This window comes from Canis lupus, chromosome 3 (assembly GCF_003254725.2).
Source record: "Canis lupus dingo isolate Sandy chromosome 3, ASM325472v2, whole genome shotgun sequence".
In the NCBI taxonomy this organism is placed as follows: domain Eukaryota; kingdom Metazoa; phylum Chordata; class Mammalia; order Carnivora; family Canidae; genus Canis; species Canis lupus.
The window spans coordinates 19,823,395-19,839,283 of NC_064245.1; the positions used below are offsets into that span (position 1 = coordinate 19,823,395).

At 37.7% G+C, this 15,889-nt stretch overlaps 1 protein-coding gene across 42 annotated transcripts in view; it reads left to right on the top strand.

Moving 5' to 3' along the window:
* Positions 1 to 15,889, top strand: part of MEF2C (myocyte enhancer factor 2C) — a 169,021-nt gene that overhangs the window by 127,913 nt on the left and 25,219 nt on the right. For all 42 annotated transcript variants that reach the window (XM_025438537.3, XM_025438536.3, XM_049108263.1 and 39 more), the window contains 2 exons: positions 7,184 to 7,370; positions 9,992 to 10,039. In XM_025438537.3, the coding sequence (XP_025294322.1) occupies positions 7,184 to 7,370; positions 9,992 to 10,039 (235 nt within the window). The remainder of the gene's footprint in view (positions 1 to 7,183; positions 7,371 to 9,991; positions 10,040 to 15,889) is intronic.

Here is a 15,889-nt window from a genome sequence, read left to right on the forward strand (position 1 = left end):
ATCCCTCCTTTGGGCCAGTTTTTAGTTCTTATGGGCTGAGTTTCACTTGCTGTACAATACACTGGTTTAGAGCTGCTGGGCATAAAGGTTTATGAATATAAGATTGTAGGTGTCTCAGATGGGAGGAATCTCCTGCACAGCTAAGAAAGGGCAGGATATGTACTACTGCGGATCACTCTCCTTGGCCGTGATCCTAAATGCGTGTGAAGTTTTAGCCCCCCAAGACTCTGGGAGAATGCCCATATTTGCACACTGGATCGTTTTTCCCATGCTTTAGGAGAAGGAGGTGTGATGCATACCTGGACTCCCTCACAGTATTTCATCCTGTCCTGTAAAGAGTTCAAAATCAGGATACATGATTTCTTAAGAGGTGCAGTGGTGTGTGGCGGGGGATGAAAACCACATGAGAGTTTATAGGCTGGGCTGTGAGAAGGACTACACAGCTCCTAGCTGTGCCTCTGAGTCTTCATCTCTTTAGTAAGTGCTTCAGTCTCGATGATGAAAAGCCCAGTTTTCGCACATCGCTTTCAGTTGCTGGAAGTAAATTTTGTTGAAAGTTTCCACAGCTGCTAAAACATTTACAGCAGGGCAAGGACACTCTGCCCTTTGTATGTAGAGAGTGTCTCCACCTCTTTAAAAACATTACAAGACTGTTTTTCTATTTCAAAGACCCAGTTTGAAGAGTTTCCCTTTTAAAATAGAAAATTTAATATTGCAATCACCTGTTACAATATAATTTATGCCCATATTCCTCAATTACATGAAATAATTCATGGAAGATTTGGAATCTTGTTGACCAGCATTTCCTCATGTGGGGTTTGCCACGGTTCATGCTGGGCATCACAGCAAGAAAAAAAACAGTTCCATTTGAGGAACCAGGAATTAGGAAATGGGCTGAAGGAAGGAGACGTGGTTGCGAGATTGGATGAGAGTGAACAGGAAGGGGGGAAGTGGAAATAGTATGTGTTTTCTTCAAATAACAGACTGTGAAGAGAGAGAAATACTGCTATAACTAGGATCAAGGAAAGAGTTCAAAGGAAAAGCTCTGGAGATTATTTATCTGCAGAGGAGGAATGCCTGAAGGAAGAAAAAGATCAAAGGCATTGGTGCAATGGAGCTACAATAGTGAGCTACTCGAGGAAGGGAAGGAGGATAGGGTCTGAACAGGACAGAGTTGTAGGTATACCCATGACCTAGTTAAGGTGGTAGGTAGATGGGTAGAGTGAAGTTGAGTATGTGACCACCTAGTGATTGCTGTGTTTTATATTAAACTTAGCTTCTATAGATATTGAGATGAGGGTGTAGGTGCTGGAAAGAGAACCAAGAATGATAAAGGTGTAGACATTGTGAGAAATCTGGGATGAGAAAGGAAGAGAGAGTACAGACCAGAGTTGTCAGGCAGCCTTGAGAGACTTTGGAAATCAGCAGTTGGTGTTGGGTGATTTCTTTTCTCTGCTGGTTCTCAGCAGCCTGGTAATGGTTGATTGAAAGGTAAGGGAGTATCATTAGTGGCCCAAAACGGGGACTCAGTTCAGTCATTCACATTAAATAAAAGAAGGCCTATTAACTAAAAATATTTTATTAAAAATATTTTATTTAACTTTTTATTGGACTTTTCTTTGTGGTAAGCTTGGGAAAATAGTGGGTTTTGGGTAAAAGTTCAGATACCTTTCTGACCACGATAACTCACGTCAGTAACCATGATCAGTTTGTTCAGGGATGGACACTAAAAGCTTTTTAGCTCTAATACCTGTGTATCTTAAAGCAGGGCTAGCATTGTGGGCATGCGACCTATACAATTACGCAGGGCCCTGCTCTCGGATGCTTTACCATCACCATCTTGAATTTCTTCATAATTTTTTAAAGGGGCCCCACATTTTCATTTTACCCTGGGCTCTGCGAATTACATAGTAGTCCCTTCTACAGCATTTTATTTAATCACCTAAAATTCCATCTTCCTACCTGTCTTGAGTGTTCTCAAATTTGGAGCCTGGACCTGAGATATATGCAAGTTGGGAGTTCCTAACTACTTTCTGGCTTCCTGTTTTTAGACAAAAAAAAAATTTAAAAGATGCTTCTTAAGTTCCCTAATTTTGAAAAATCAAGAAGAAAACAAGTAATGCCAAATTCCTGTAAACATTTATACATTTTTGTAGCCTTTGCATTCTGTAAAATGTTCAGAGCTGGTTAGTCTCTTTATGTTTGCAAACACTTCATGTCTCAGATCAGGTCAAGGGAGGTTAAATAACTTGCCTGGTTCAATGGCAATTTATTACACAACTGGACTGTAACTGAGATTTCTGATATAAAAGCTGTTGTTCTTTCTGAATCTCAGATATCTCCTCAGTCTGATCATTTTTAAGCTTACAATTCAACTTTAAAACTATTTAGCCAGTTCCTAATACACATAAAGGAACCAAGCAAAAGGCAGAATGCAAAAGATGTTAGCCTATTATATAAATTGTGATTTTTTGGGGGGGGGAATATGCTTTGATAGCAGAGCTATATCTGATTGCTCTTTGGCTGCTTGCAAGAGAATTTTGTACTTACCAAATTGTTTGCAGTTCAGAACGCTGGAAACTGAATAATTCTTTGGAATGACCGTCAGAGTAAGAGAGGAGTAGAGGGATTTTTCACTGAATTGGTTATTAGGGTGGTTCAGATTTTATGAAATAATGATTGATAATTCTTATTTTGGATGTGCATGTAGTCAGAGGAAATGGGCTTTGCTGTCTACCGAGACACAATCAACACTGTAGAATATGCAGGGGAGAAGTAGTTTTATAGCAGATCCTTACGTACCCAGTCATAGTTAAGCATTTATACGCGGTAATAGTGAATATAAGTTAAAACATTTGTAGCTAAAAGATAGCTTTAAAATACCAAACCTGGGATCCCTGGGTGGCGCAGCGGTTTAGCGCCTGCCTTTGGCCCAGGGCGCGATCCTGGAGACCCGGGATCAAATCCCACGTCGGGCTCCCGGTGCATGGAGCCTGCTTCTCCCTCTGCCTGTGTCTCTGCCTCTCTCTCTCTCTCTCTCTGTGTGTAACTATCATAAATAAATAAAAATTAAAAAAAGATAAAATACCAAACCTGAGTAAATATGGAAGAGAGGAGTCTTTAAGGTTTATTTTTTCCTGAGACCTCAGTCACACCTTGGCATTTAGTGAGCACAGAGCTCATTCTAACATGGATGCTCAACCACATGTCCTGAGAACCCTTCTAGTTCATTATTTTCATGGTTCACAAATAATAAGCTGTTAACATGAAGCCCATACTCACTTCACAGTATGATTTCGGACTGCGGTATTTTATTTCTCTCCAAAAACTTAAACTGTGTTACACAGTGATTTAATGGAAAAAGCAACAGGCTCAGTCACCTACTAGTTAGATGACCTTGGACCACTTAATCTCACTGATTTTAAAAGGAAAGGATTATATCTATAGTGAAGGGATGTTGAAAGGGTCGGATCACATAATGTGTGTGAATTGTATGGTGCCTTCTCAGTAAATAATGTACAGTAAATTGTAAGCTTGTACTTTCATATTAGTACAGTGTCTTCCTAAAAATTCTCCTTTGATGAAAAATATTCAATTCATATAATAAAAACTAGACTAAGTGCTGCATTCCCTTACAGCAAAAGAGCTCTAGCAGCTTGATGAAAGGGAACATTATTTGACCAACATCATAAGCGATGTTACAAGTGATCAGGAGATGGATGGGGAGGTAGGGCAAGCTGCACAATTAAATAAGGTAGTCAGGGTGGGCTTCCTTGAGCAGAAAATTGAAGGAAGTGATAGAGTTAGCCATAGAAATGAGGCAAGAATGAGGGAGTGAGGAAGAGGACAATAGGAGATCAGATGATGAAGCCTGGAATTTATGAGGCCTTATGGAACACTGGAAGAAGTTGAGCTTCACTCTGAGAAAGGTGGGTGATTCTCACAGGGTTTGGAAAAGAGGAGTGTCATCATCTGATGTGTGCTTTTAAAGGATTGATTTGATTGCTAGATTAATAATAAAAGAAGGGCAAGGATAGAAGCAGGTAACTCTTAGGAGGTGACTTCGGTGATCAAGGCAAGAGGTGATGGTGCTGGAGCCAGAGTATAGCCATTAGAATGAGAGGTGTTTGGAGAGTGGATATTTTTGGAAGTTAAGCCAATAGACTGGATGTCGGGTGTGGGAGAAACTGAAGATTCAAGGGAGACTCAAGGATTTTATTCTATGCCACTGAAAGCACTGAGCTGTCATCAGCTGGAGGTGAAGAAAGGTATGAGTGGAGCTAGATTGGAGTTGGTTTTGATGTCTGTTGGGCATTCAAGTAGAAATATTGAGGTGGTTGTTGGATATGCAAGGCTGAATCAGGAGAGACATCTAAGCTGCTGATAAAGGACTTTGCTACTCTTAAATTCAGATATCAAAGGAGAAAGAACAACAAAAGCTGAGAAGGAGCAGCCATTGAGGTAGGAGGGAAAGTCCAGAGTTTTGAGAGGGAAGGAGTGACCAGCTGTGTTCAAGTTGAAGACTGAGGAGTTTTCATTGGATTTAGCAACCTGAAGGTTAATAATGACTATGACAAGAGGCTTTTCAGTGAGGGGGTAGGGAAAACTTTAATGGAATGAGTTGAGAGAAAACAAGTGTGCTATATTTACAACCCAAATTACAAATGCAGAATTGCCATTGATGACAATTTTTAATGAAGTTCCTTACATAAGAAAGTAGAATATTCCTTCAATGCACACAATAAGTGCATTTCTGGAAATTTCAATATATAACAAAATCCGTGTTTCAGTGTAAAAAAAATACCTTGTGTTTGTAGAACAAAGTTAGTTCTGACTCACATCATTGTAAATGGGCTTTTCCACACACATGAATGTCCTGTGGGGACTTTTGAAAGTTGAATAGGGTATGAGATGATTCTTTTTTGTGTTGAACTGTCCCATATTGACAGGGTATACAACATACCTGCCTGCTTACCCAGAAAATACCAGCCATTCACCCCAATTATTGTGACACCCCAAAGTTGTTCCACAGATTTCCAAAGTGCTCTCTAGGGAGGGAGTACACCCCTGTAGAGTACCACTATTCTAGACCTAGAGAATCACTTTTATAGCTCTGGTGGGAATTGAAGAGAGTTTAGTAAAAGGACTGTTTGTAGATAGGTAGAGTTCCATAAAACCCAAAGGAATAGTGAAGTATATTAGGGCTTGCAGCCTGAAAGTTGTTGCCATAGCTAGGCCTAAAGGGGCAGAAGATGGAAGATACCAGAGCACAGCAAGATCTAAGTCTGTAGAAGACAGGACCCAAAAAGAGGCATGACCTTCATAGAATGCAGCCTCTGCCAACCTGTGACTCAGCAGGGAGGACGCTACAGCAGGAAAACACCCTGACTTCTCTCCTACTCTCTATACTTCTGTGGGTGCTTCCACTGGCCCAGCTGAAGCCTGAGAGCAAGAGGAGCCAAGTGGATGCAGTCTGGAGACTCAGCCTCCTGGGCCCAGAGCAATGAAGAGGGAGGGTGGACAGTAGATCTGGAGGGGCAAATAGAGAAGATCTACAACAGTTACTTACTTTGTTTTCTTAGATATTCTAAATAATTCTCTTTGGCCTTTTACTACAGGAATGCAATATTTCATTCATTTGACAGACATTTTATTTTACAGCATGCACTCATATTTTTTGTTGTTTAAAAGGCTCTGGAAATTTGGGGTTATATTCATTCTTTGAAGTCTTATCCAACATTTCTATTTCATTATATAATGATGTTTACCCCAAATTATTTTTTGTTATTCTGCTTAACAAATAAAGCCTTACTATAGAAAGACTGTTTTAATAAAGCACTTCAACATTTTTTATTTCCCTATAAAACAGTGAGGAATCAAAGACATGTAAAAGAGTTATGAAACATTTGCTTCTGTCAGTATCAGCACGTCCAGGTCATGGAATAAAAAAAGAATAGGAAAAATAAAGAATAAGAGAGCATAAGCATAAATAGGGAATCATATTGAAATCACCATCAGGATAAAGAGCTTTTGCAGAACATGACATATGATGCAGGCCAGCCAATCAACCAGGAAAGGAAAGTTGATATTAAGAGTACTGAAAAAAATGATAAAAATATAAATAAAAATAAAAACTTTTGAGTCACATGCAAATAGGCATTTAAACTTACACAGTGGCTTATCTGAGAATCCTAAGAGAATGTTCTATATAACCCCTATCTCTAATAGATCTATCAGATACATACATACACACATACATGTATCCAATTTATAGTAATAATGCTGTATGCTCTGACACTATGAGTCCTCTGACAATATATTCAAGCAGTATTTTCATTTATTATGTTAAAAAGGAATTATAAGTATGATTATCCAGTTAGTGCAAGCAGAGAAACAAGCATGCTTTTGCTTAAATTGCTAATAATAATACCAAAATATCAATAATTGAGGCCTGATTACTCTAATTTGATATCCACACAACTTCATTTCACTAAATATCTGCCAGCTTTTCACTTGAGATAGAAGTCTTGCCATTTGCCAATGTCCACGCATCCCAAAATGTGAAATGTAACATATTCTGAACTATCATTTTATAAAATGAATTATTGAATGATACATGCTCTGTTGAATTCTGTATCTTAAAATGTCTGTTATCTTTAGAATTACTCTCAAAAGACAGACTTTTAAAAATAATAATTAAAATATATGTGCTATTCACATGCCTGGAGATGATTTTATATCATTAAACTTCTGCATAAATATGCTTCAATAAGCAATTAAACCGAAGACTCTGGTTTGCATTTTAATCCTCCCGTTTCTCTGTGAAGTCATCACAATCATGTACCTTTGATCTTGCAGTCATTTCTGGCACCAGATTCAGACATCACAAATGAACAATTATTACTTAACAGAATGGAATTCAAAGACAATGGAGTCTAATGAAATGGGGCTTTGTTTTAAACAAAAGTGAAACGTTTTCTAATAGTTGCAAAGAAAGAGTTCTAAGCACATTAAAGAAATCAATTTATGATCTGAACATCTTGAGAGCTCTTCTTAATGGTCTTCTAGACACCAAGCAGCTTGGTATTTGAAATTTTTCTTGGAAAAGTAAAGGCTGTATGACTTGAGGGCTTCTGTTTCTCTTCTTTCCTTTTACCTATATATTTTTTTTTCTGCTCTACAGGCTGTTCCACCTCCCAATTTTGAGATGCCAGTCTCCATCCCAGTGTCCAGCCACAACAGTTTGGTATACAGCAACCCCGTCAGCTCACTGGGAAACCCCAACCTTTTGCCACTGGCCCACCCTTCTCTGCAGAGAAATAGTATGTCTCCTGGTGTAACACATCGACCTCCAAGTGCAGGTAACACAGGTATGTCTTCATATGGATTCAATGTTAACAAATCATTGAAAGGAGCCACTCTTGGCAGAAAGTATATTTTATCACTAACATGTAGACTTTTCCAGTTTTCCATTTGTTATGTTCCTTCATTGCTTAATACCCTTAGGTCTTCCACCTCGTTAGCCTGTCTTTTGAAATCTTTCATAATCTGCTATTTATCTGTTCAGACTATCACCAATCTCTCAGATGGCTATATTTTAACTGCATACTTTCTCAAACAGAAAGTCAAATATCCTGTTTCCATTCTTTTCCTTCTGGTCTTCTCCCACCTAAAATGCTATTTTCCCTCTTCCTCTTAGCCAGATATCACCTCTTCTGTGAAATCTTCCCCTGTGTCCTCTGATAGCATTTGTGCCGTGTAATTATTTATTATTTTGGTCAAGTTTCATTTATTTATACAGAAACTTATACCACAAAGGACTTAAAGCAGAAAAGAACTATAATAAAATAGTGTAAGTTACGAAGTATAGAATAAAAACAAAACTTAGTCAGAAATGAAATTAAGAGCACATCATAAGAACATATATACCTGCCACAAATTTGTCTCAACATCTCTAAGAAATCCCAACTGTTATTCAATTCAGTGTCCCAGAGAAAAGAAATTATTGCTCAGGAAAAGTCACTCATTCTTCATACTCAGATGAAGCAAAATACAATGTGATGGGTGCTATATTGAATATGTGTCTATTTCCCCACTGGATTTAAAGAATCTTAAAGGGAAGAAAGTCCTCCTGATATGCTAGCTTAACAGTCAGAACTAAGTAAATGTATATTGAATATAACCAAATAATTCCTTTATATTTGCAAAAGAAGCACCAAAAATAATAGTATTTCTAAGCCATATATAGCAAACCATTACATATTACATTTTATTTTTAAAAAGTGCTCCATATGAAATTTTTAATAAGTCTTAGGCACACATAATTGTATTAAATGCAATTTATTCACAGAATTTTTTCCTTGAGAATACTTCAATATCTGCCTTTAATTAAAACTAAACATGTATTACTGTTTAGTGCAAAAACTTTATATAGAAAATATAATCAGAATCAGCCAAATAATAAAATCTTGATAAATCTTGAGTCTGAGAGATGTATATAAAGGACTTCATTATGCCATGCTCTCTACTTTTGAATATGATTAAAAGTTTTCATAAGAATTTTCAATAACCATATGTTATTTCTTTCAGATAATATTCAAAGGCAGTTGAATTTCCTGTTTGATAAATTCATGCTCGTTTATTTTTTAAATTCCATACTTTATTTCCAAAATATTATTTGATTGGAAATAATAAATGTTTCTTAAAATATAATGAACATTTTCTTCAAATTCCAAAACCAGAACTAACTAATAATTATAGACTATCACTTAGGATCAGTTAGAAAATAATCCAGCTGAGGGACACCTATGTGGCTCAGTCAGTTAAGAATCTGACTCTTGATTTCAGCTCAGGTCATGATCTCAGGGTTGTGAGGTAGAGCCCCACATCAGGCTCCACGTTGGGTGTGGAGCATGCTTGAGATTCTCTATCTCTCTCCCTCTGCCCCTCCTCCTCTCCCTCTCTAAAAAAGAGTCCAGCTGATATCCTATTCTTTTAAAAATTTATTTATTTTTTTATTCATGAAAGGTAGAAAGAGGCAGAGACTTAAGCAGAGGGAGAAGCAGAATCGGGCAGCCCCATTCAGGACTTGATCCCAGGACCCTGAGATCATGACCTGAGCTGAAGCCAGTTGCTCAATCACTGAGCCACCAAGCACCCCAGCTGACATTCTACTCTTTTGGCTAAAACTAACAGTAATTCCTATATTAAATATCTTATTGAGGGGCACCTGGGTAGCTCAGTTGTCGAGCATCTGCCTTTGGCTCAGGGCGTGATCCTGGGGTCCTGGGGTCAAGTCCCATATCAAGCTCCCTGCAGGGAGCCTGCTTCTCCATCTGCCTATGTCTCTGCCTCTCTCTGTGTGTCTCTCATGAATAAATAAATAAAATCTTTAAAAAAAAATCTTATGGAAACATCCCAGCTGTCATATTTAAATATTGCCAAATTTTAATATACTTTTAAGTTAGCAGTGAATAAGCATATCTTTCTAAATTTGTAGCCAGTGAAACTTACTTTTATTATGTCAGTAAGGAAAATTCAGGTAGTAAATGAGATCATTCACTATGGGTAGATTCATGAAATGACCAAAGTTCTGGACAATTAGCATTTTACAAAATTAATTGTATAAAACATATTCTCAAAGAATTAAATATCAAATGTATGGCTATTTCAACTTATAGTAAACCTTATTCCTTTTTCTTCCACTTTCTATAAAACATCCAAAAATAAAAATTCAGAGACCATTTAAACACTGGATTTTTTTAATGTAAACTTTCTTAGGATCCTGCAAAATGTCAATGATTGAATGTAGGTTTAATGTTTGAGCACAGCATGTCATAATAAAACAAATGTCAGCCATCCAACTTAGGTAATATTCAAATTTAGGACCCTTGGGAGAGCCAAAATGCAGTGGTTGCTAAAGGTAAAGTGTGTTGTTTTGTGGACCTTTAGCCTTTTCTCCTTTTGATCTTTCTTTGTCTTTAATCCGTAGGTGGTCTGATGGGTGGAGACCTCACATCCGGTGCAGGCACCAGTGCAGGTGAGTGGAAACTTCTGTATTACAACATGGATCATTGTTCAGGGTTCCTATACTAGGTGATTTGCAGGAAGTAAGTGTTGAACAAAGTACAGAGATCTGTGAGATGCATAGAAAGAAAAATGGCCCCAAGAATTTCTAAAGGATTTTTATGAAGCAGAAGTGGATGGATAGTAATTTAGAAGAAGACTATTAACTAGAATTTTTCTTAATCAAACCTCAGCTAGTCCACATAATCAGAATTGAGGGCTCTAATAAACCAATTTAATACTAGATACTATCTCTGAACTCAGAAGTACCTTTAGCAAGATTTGCCAGTCAAGTTCTCTGTTAATCATTTCATGTTAAATGTGAATCTCTTTCCACCCAAAGAAGTACCAAACTCCTGTAACATTTCTTTTTTTTTTTTTTTTCTTTTTCCTGTAACATTTCTAAAGGAAAATACATTTTAAGATAGGAGGGAGTGGGACACCTGGGTGGCCCAGTGGTTGAGCATCTGCCTTTGGCCCAGGACACTGGAGTCCCAGGATCAAGTTCCACATCAGGCTCCCTGCATGGAGCCTGCTTCTCCCTCTGCCTATGTCTCTGCCTCTCTCTGTGTCTCTCATGAATAAATAAATAAAATCTTTTTTTAAAATAATAAAATAAAATAGGAGGGAGTGAGGGGCGCCTGGGTGGCTTAGTTAAGCATCTGCTTTCAGCTCAGGTCATGATCCCAGAGTCCTGAGATAGAGCCCCACGTTGGGCTCCCTGCTCAGCAAGGAGTCTGCTTCTTCCTCTTCTTCTCTCTCTCCTCCTCCTTCCTGCTTAATGCTCTTGCTTGCTTACTCATACACACTCTCTCTCTCTCAAATGAATACATTTTTAAAAACCTAAAAAAAAATAAATATAATAAATAAAAAGGAGGGAGTGAGATTTTAAACATTCAACAATACTGTTAATAAAATAAAACCAAAAAATAAAATAAAATAAAATAAAATAAAATAATAAAATAAAATAAAATAAAGCCAATTTTGGCATTAAAATCAGCTCTTAGAGAATATGAAAATAGGGTATCCCCAAAAAGCCATTAAATGTATTTTAGCTCTTAAGAACTTCTCCTATGACCAATCATCTTATAGACACACTTCTCCAGGGTTCCATATTAATTCACATTGTTGTGATTATTAGATATTGATGTCATTTTCAGTGCAGAGGTAAGACAGCACAGTAGTTTTTAATGCTAACCGCAGTTACTATTGGCATAACAAGTAACCATGGTAATTCCTGCAGCTGGAACATGCTATACATTTAAAATAGTAGGAGACAGGCATGAATGACAGAAGGTTATGTTTGAAATGTCAAAAAAATTCAAGCTTACTGAAATATCCGTGGACAAGCTAATTAAAATATTTTTCCAGGGTCATATATAATAGCCTGCTAATTATAAGAAAGAAGATAAAGAAAATCAGCATACAAAAACATTTTTAGAAATGCATCCATTTGGGGGTAATGTTTCTCACTTCTGATATTGGCTCTTCACTAATTCACTAGTGCTGAAGAAAAACTATTAGAACTACAGAGTGAATTAACAAACAGAATCAATGGCACAAACTTCCTATTTTATCTGCCTTTTAAAAATTAGATAGAGTCAAAGTAGTGAGTAAACTTGATATATTATTTTGCTGGACATTGAAATGAAGTGCTCATTTTTTCCCCCGAAAAAATAGTTTGAGGCAGGGGGATCCCTGGGTGGCGCAGCGGTTTAGCGCCTGCCTTTGGCCCAGGGCGCGATCCTGGACACCTGGGATCGAATCCCACATCGGGCTCCCGGTGCATGGAGCCTGCTTCTCCCTCTGCCTGTGTCTCTGCCTCTCTCTCTCTGTGACTATCATAAATTAATTAATTAATTAAAAAAATAGTTTGAGGCTTACAGTCTCAAAATTACAAAACCAGTTCAAAGCCAGAGCAACGTTGCTTGGATTCGAGTCTCTGCCAAAACTCTGGTTAGAGAGAATGGTGGGGACCAAGAAACTAGATTGTCACAAAGACCAAAAAAGAGATAACTTTTGAAAATGGTTTAGATGTTATGATATTTTCTCCAGTATTTCAGTGCTCCACCAATAGTGGTGATAAAAGTTATTAGATGTAGTAAAAAACATATGGGGGGGATGGGTTACTCAGCCCTAATGGAAATAGACTCTTGTTTCTGCTTAATATCTAGAATGCTTTAGGATTCTCTATTGAAAATAAGAAGTGTTTGGTTGTTCAATTATGTTGTCATTGTCAATTCTCTGACTAAGTTTAATGGCCCTCCAGGGACAGAGAAGACACTCAATCTTGTAAGTGTAAAAGTTAGCCACATATATGGCTATAGCATCACTGAAGTAAAGAAATCTTATGAGCTTAGCATATTTGTCTTCCTACATCAAGACCTCTGCCACAGATATGAGAATCTTCTATTTCAAAGATAGAAGGAAATAAAAAGAAAGATGCTCAGTTGCTCCACCCTGATGATAATAAGCATTATATCTGGATGAATGTATCTCATAGCTGTGGGCATACAACTTTCCCAGTTTCTATATATTTGTGAAAGAGTTACTTCCCCATTTATTAAAAATAGAGGAAGAAGCCCTTTCTGACTCTGGTTCCACAGAACACCTGTTGCAGATGCCATTTAATAGACTTCAGCTTAGCTGTTGTGTCCTGCTACAGGCTCGGTCATCTTCCCCTTCTTTCTCAAACCCGCCAGTATCATGTGTCAAAGCTGAATATATCTATGCTGATGTCAGAGAATCACATAACACCAGGGGAAGCAAGCCAGCCAGAATGTCTCTGCATTTCCAGAAAAGAAAACTAAAGCAAAATTGCCAAAAGATATCTTCCAAATTTTGAGTATTGCCATTGAAATTCAAGGTCTCTGATAAAGTTAGAAATTCTGAGGCCAAGGGCACATAATTAAATACTTTTCTGTCTTTGTAACTTTTTTCAAAATCATATCATCTCAACTTGTAAAAAGGGGATAGTACCACACAGAAAGGAAGTAAGTTTTAGCAATTAGCATGTGCTTATAAATACTGAGAGACCAAGGAGATAAGCATTCTCTTTTTCAGCTTAGCTCGATGATAAAGTATAACAACTTTCCCATCAAGTCTTAACCAATTCTGCCTCCAAGGTAGATCCTAAATCTACTCCTTTCTCTCCATTCCTGTCTCATTGCCCTGGTTCAGGCTCCTAGCAACACTCCAGGACTGTTTCCAGAGCGCCCTAATTTGTCTCTCTGCTTCACATTGCATCCCCCTCCAGTCCCCTCATGACTGATTAGCCTTTCTCAAAGGCTTAAACTAATTGTAGGTCATCATTCATGTGCCTAAAGTCCAGAAATGGCTTCCCATCTCTTTCAGAATTAACCGTGAGCCTCTTATCTCTGGCCCAGCCCTCCTCTCCGGTCTTAAACCTTTCCTTCTGCCACAGCCAGCAAGAACCCTGCACTCTAATAATAGCATGCATTTAAATTGCCCTTACTATGTGCTTTACAAAAAAGTAACTCATTTATTCTCATAACGGTTCTTTAAAGTAGATATGCGTGCTCTGCCCTTCCTACAGGGAGACTGAGACAGAGAGAGGTTAAATAATGGTACAGGGTAGAACCCAAGCAGTGTATCTCCAAAGTCTGTGCCCTTAACCACTTCACTGTGATGCAAACAGTGTTGAGGCCACTTGCCTTTTGTATGCATTCCAATTGCTCCTTTCCCTCAGCTGATTTCTTGCTCCTGAGCACTCCTTGTCATCCCTCAGCATTCAGTTCAGCCATTCAGGAAATCCTTTCTTCCAGAAGGAATTATACATCTCTTCTGTTTTCTCCCACGGAAGCCCGTGCCCACGTCACTTACCTCATTGCATTGTAATTGCAGTGTCTGGACACGCATTTTTCTTCTGGACACTCAGCCCTGAGGGGCAAACTCTTTCTTACTGAATTGGTATTCCCAGCTCAAGACATAAGAGATAGCACATGGCAGATACTCAGTTAGTGTTTGTTAGTTGAATAAAAGAAAAATTGATCTACTAGTCACAGATGTTTAATAATGTTGATGTGAAAAAAGAATACTTGAAAGAAATAATGTAATTTTAAATATGAAAAAATGGAGCCTCAATCTGTAATTCACAAAATAATATATTCTTCTGACACTTACACAATGAGTGTACAAATTTAATCATTTGTACACCATTTAATCATTAAATGGTGGGGCACCATTGGCCAATAAAGTTTACTAACTTTTCTAACATACCTAATAGAAATTCTAAAGAACTGATATATAGAAGTAAATGAAATGGGGGTTGGTACCTCAGAGCATCACAAATTACCTTTTAAAATAATAAGCCTCTTATCACTTAACTGAAACAATTTCACAGATGAAGGGAAACTAATAAAAAAGTAACAGGATGGCATTGTACTCTTGGTATAAGGGAAGTATACAGTAAGTCATAATACATTAGTAGTGGTGACATCTCTAGGTTTCAATTCACAGTTATTCATCCAATACTTAGTCCTTTTCTCTCAACAACTCAAAAGTCACTGCTTTTTTATTTTTAAAAAATGTTTATTTATTTATTTATTTATTCATGAGAGACACAGGGAGAAAGAGAGGCAGAGACACAGGCAGATGGAGAAGCAGGCTCCATGCAGGGAGCCTGATGTGGGACTTGATCCGGGGTCTCCAGGATGACGCCTTGGATTGAAGGTGACATTAAATGGCTGAGCAACCCAGGCTGCCTGAGTCATCACTGCTTTTTAAATTATATTTTGTCATATCTCTGTAATTAAAGCTTTTAAAAACATGGTAATCTTAGTGGTGATTGATGATTGAAGATCAAATTCAGTTGAATTTTCATAATCATTAGATTTAATAGAAATAAGAGGTAAGCATTCTCTTTTTCAGCTCAACTTGATGATAAAATATAGCACCTTTCCCGTCCAGTCTCTGAGCTATGCCTTGTGTTGGCTCCTTTTCAGGACCTCTTCTGCGTGTACCAGTCAATGTGGTACATACACACCAATGCCTTGTGTTGGATTATTCACTATCCTATTAGTACCCTTTGTTTGCACTTTGATAGCATAGTTGCTTTTTATTAAGTAGAAACCACCAGTGTGCTCAAGGATTCATGATTGAGACAAAAGAAAGAGAGAGTAAGGGAAGGGGTAGAGAGAAGAAGAAAGGAAAACCCTTTAGGAATCTCTTTGAAAATTTAAGAGAATTTTACAATCTACATAGCTATTTGATGATAAGGCAAAGGAGATTTATGTATATTGGTTAATAATTTTAATTGGCATTTATTGTAAATTAGATATAATTTTATAAAAAAGAAACCAACAGCTGTTTCCTTATTTTGATTGTTAATTGTTTACTATTTTATGCATTTGGTTGTCAAGCATTGTCACTTCTGGAATGCTTAATTTATATCAGCTAAATACATGGAAACTTGATGGTGGCAGTGTACTGCTGTGGATAAATCACTGAGGCGTGAATAAGGAACCCTAGCTTATAGGCCCTGAAAGGACCTTCATGTAGCATAGCCTTAGGCTGTGACTTTGAACCTTTGAACTTAGTACTCACATTGGGGATAAGACACATATCTTTACAGGCAATGTTTTATGATTATATAATCATAGAACTTCACTTATATGACTTTTTTATAATTCATTTAGTCTTGAAAAAGAAAAATTTAAGGACGCCTGGGTGGTTCAGCGGTTGAGCATCTGTCTTTGGCTCCGGGCATGATCATGGTCCCGGGATTGAGTCCCATATCGGGCTCCTTGCAGGGAGCCTGCTTCTCCCTCTGCCTGTGTCTCTGCCTCTTTCTCTGCGTCTCTCA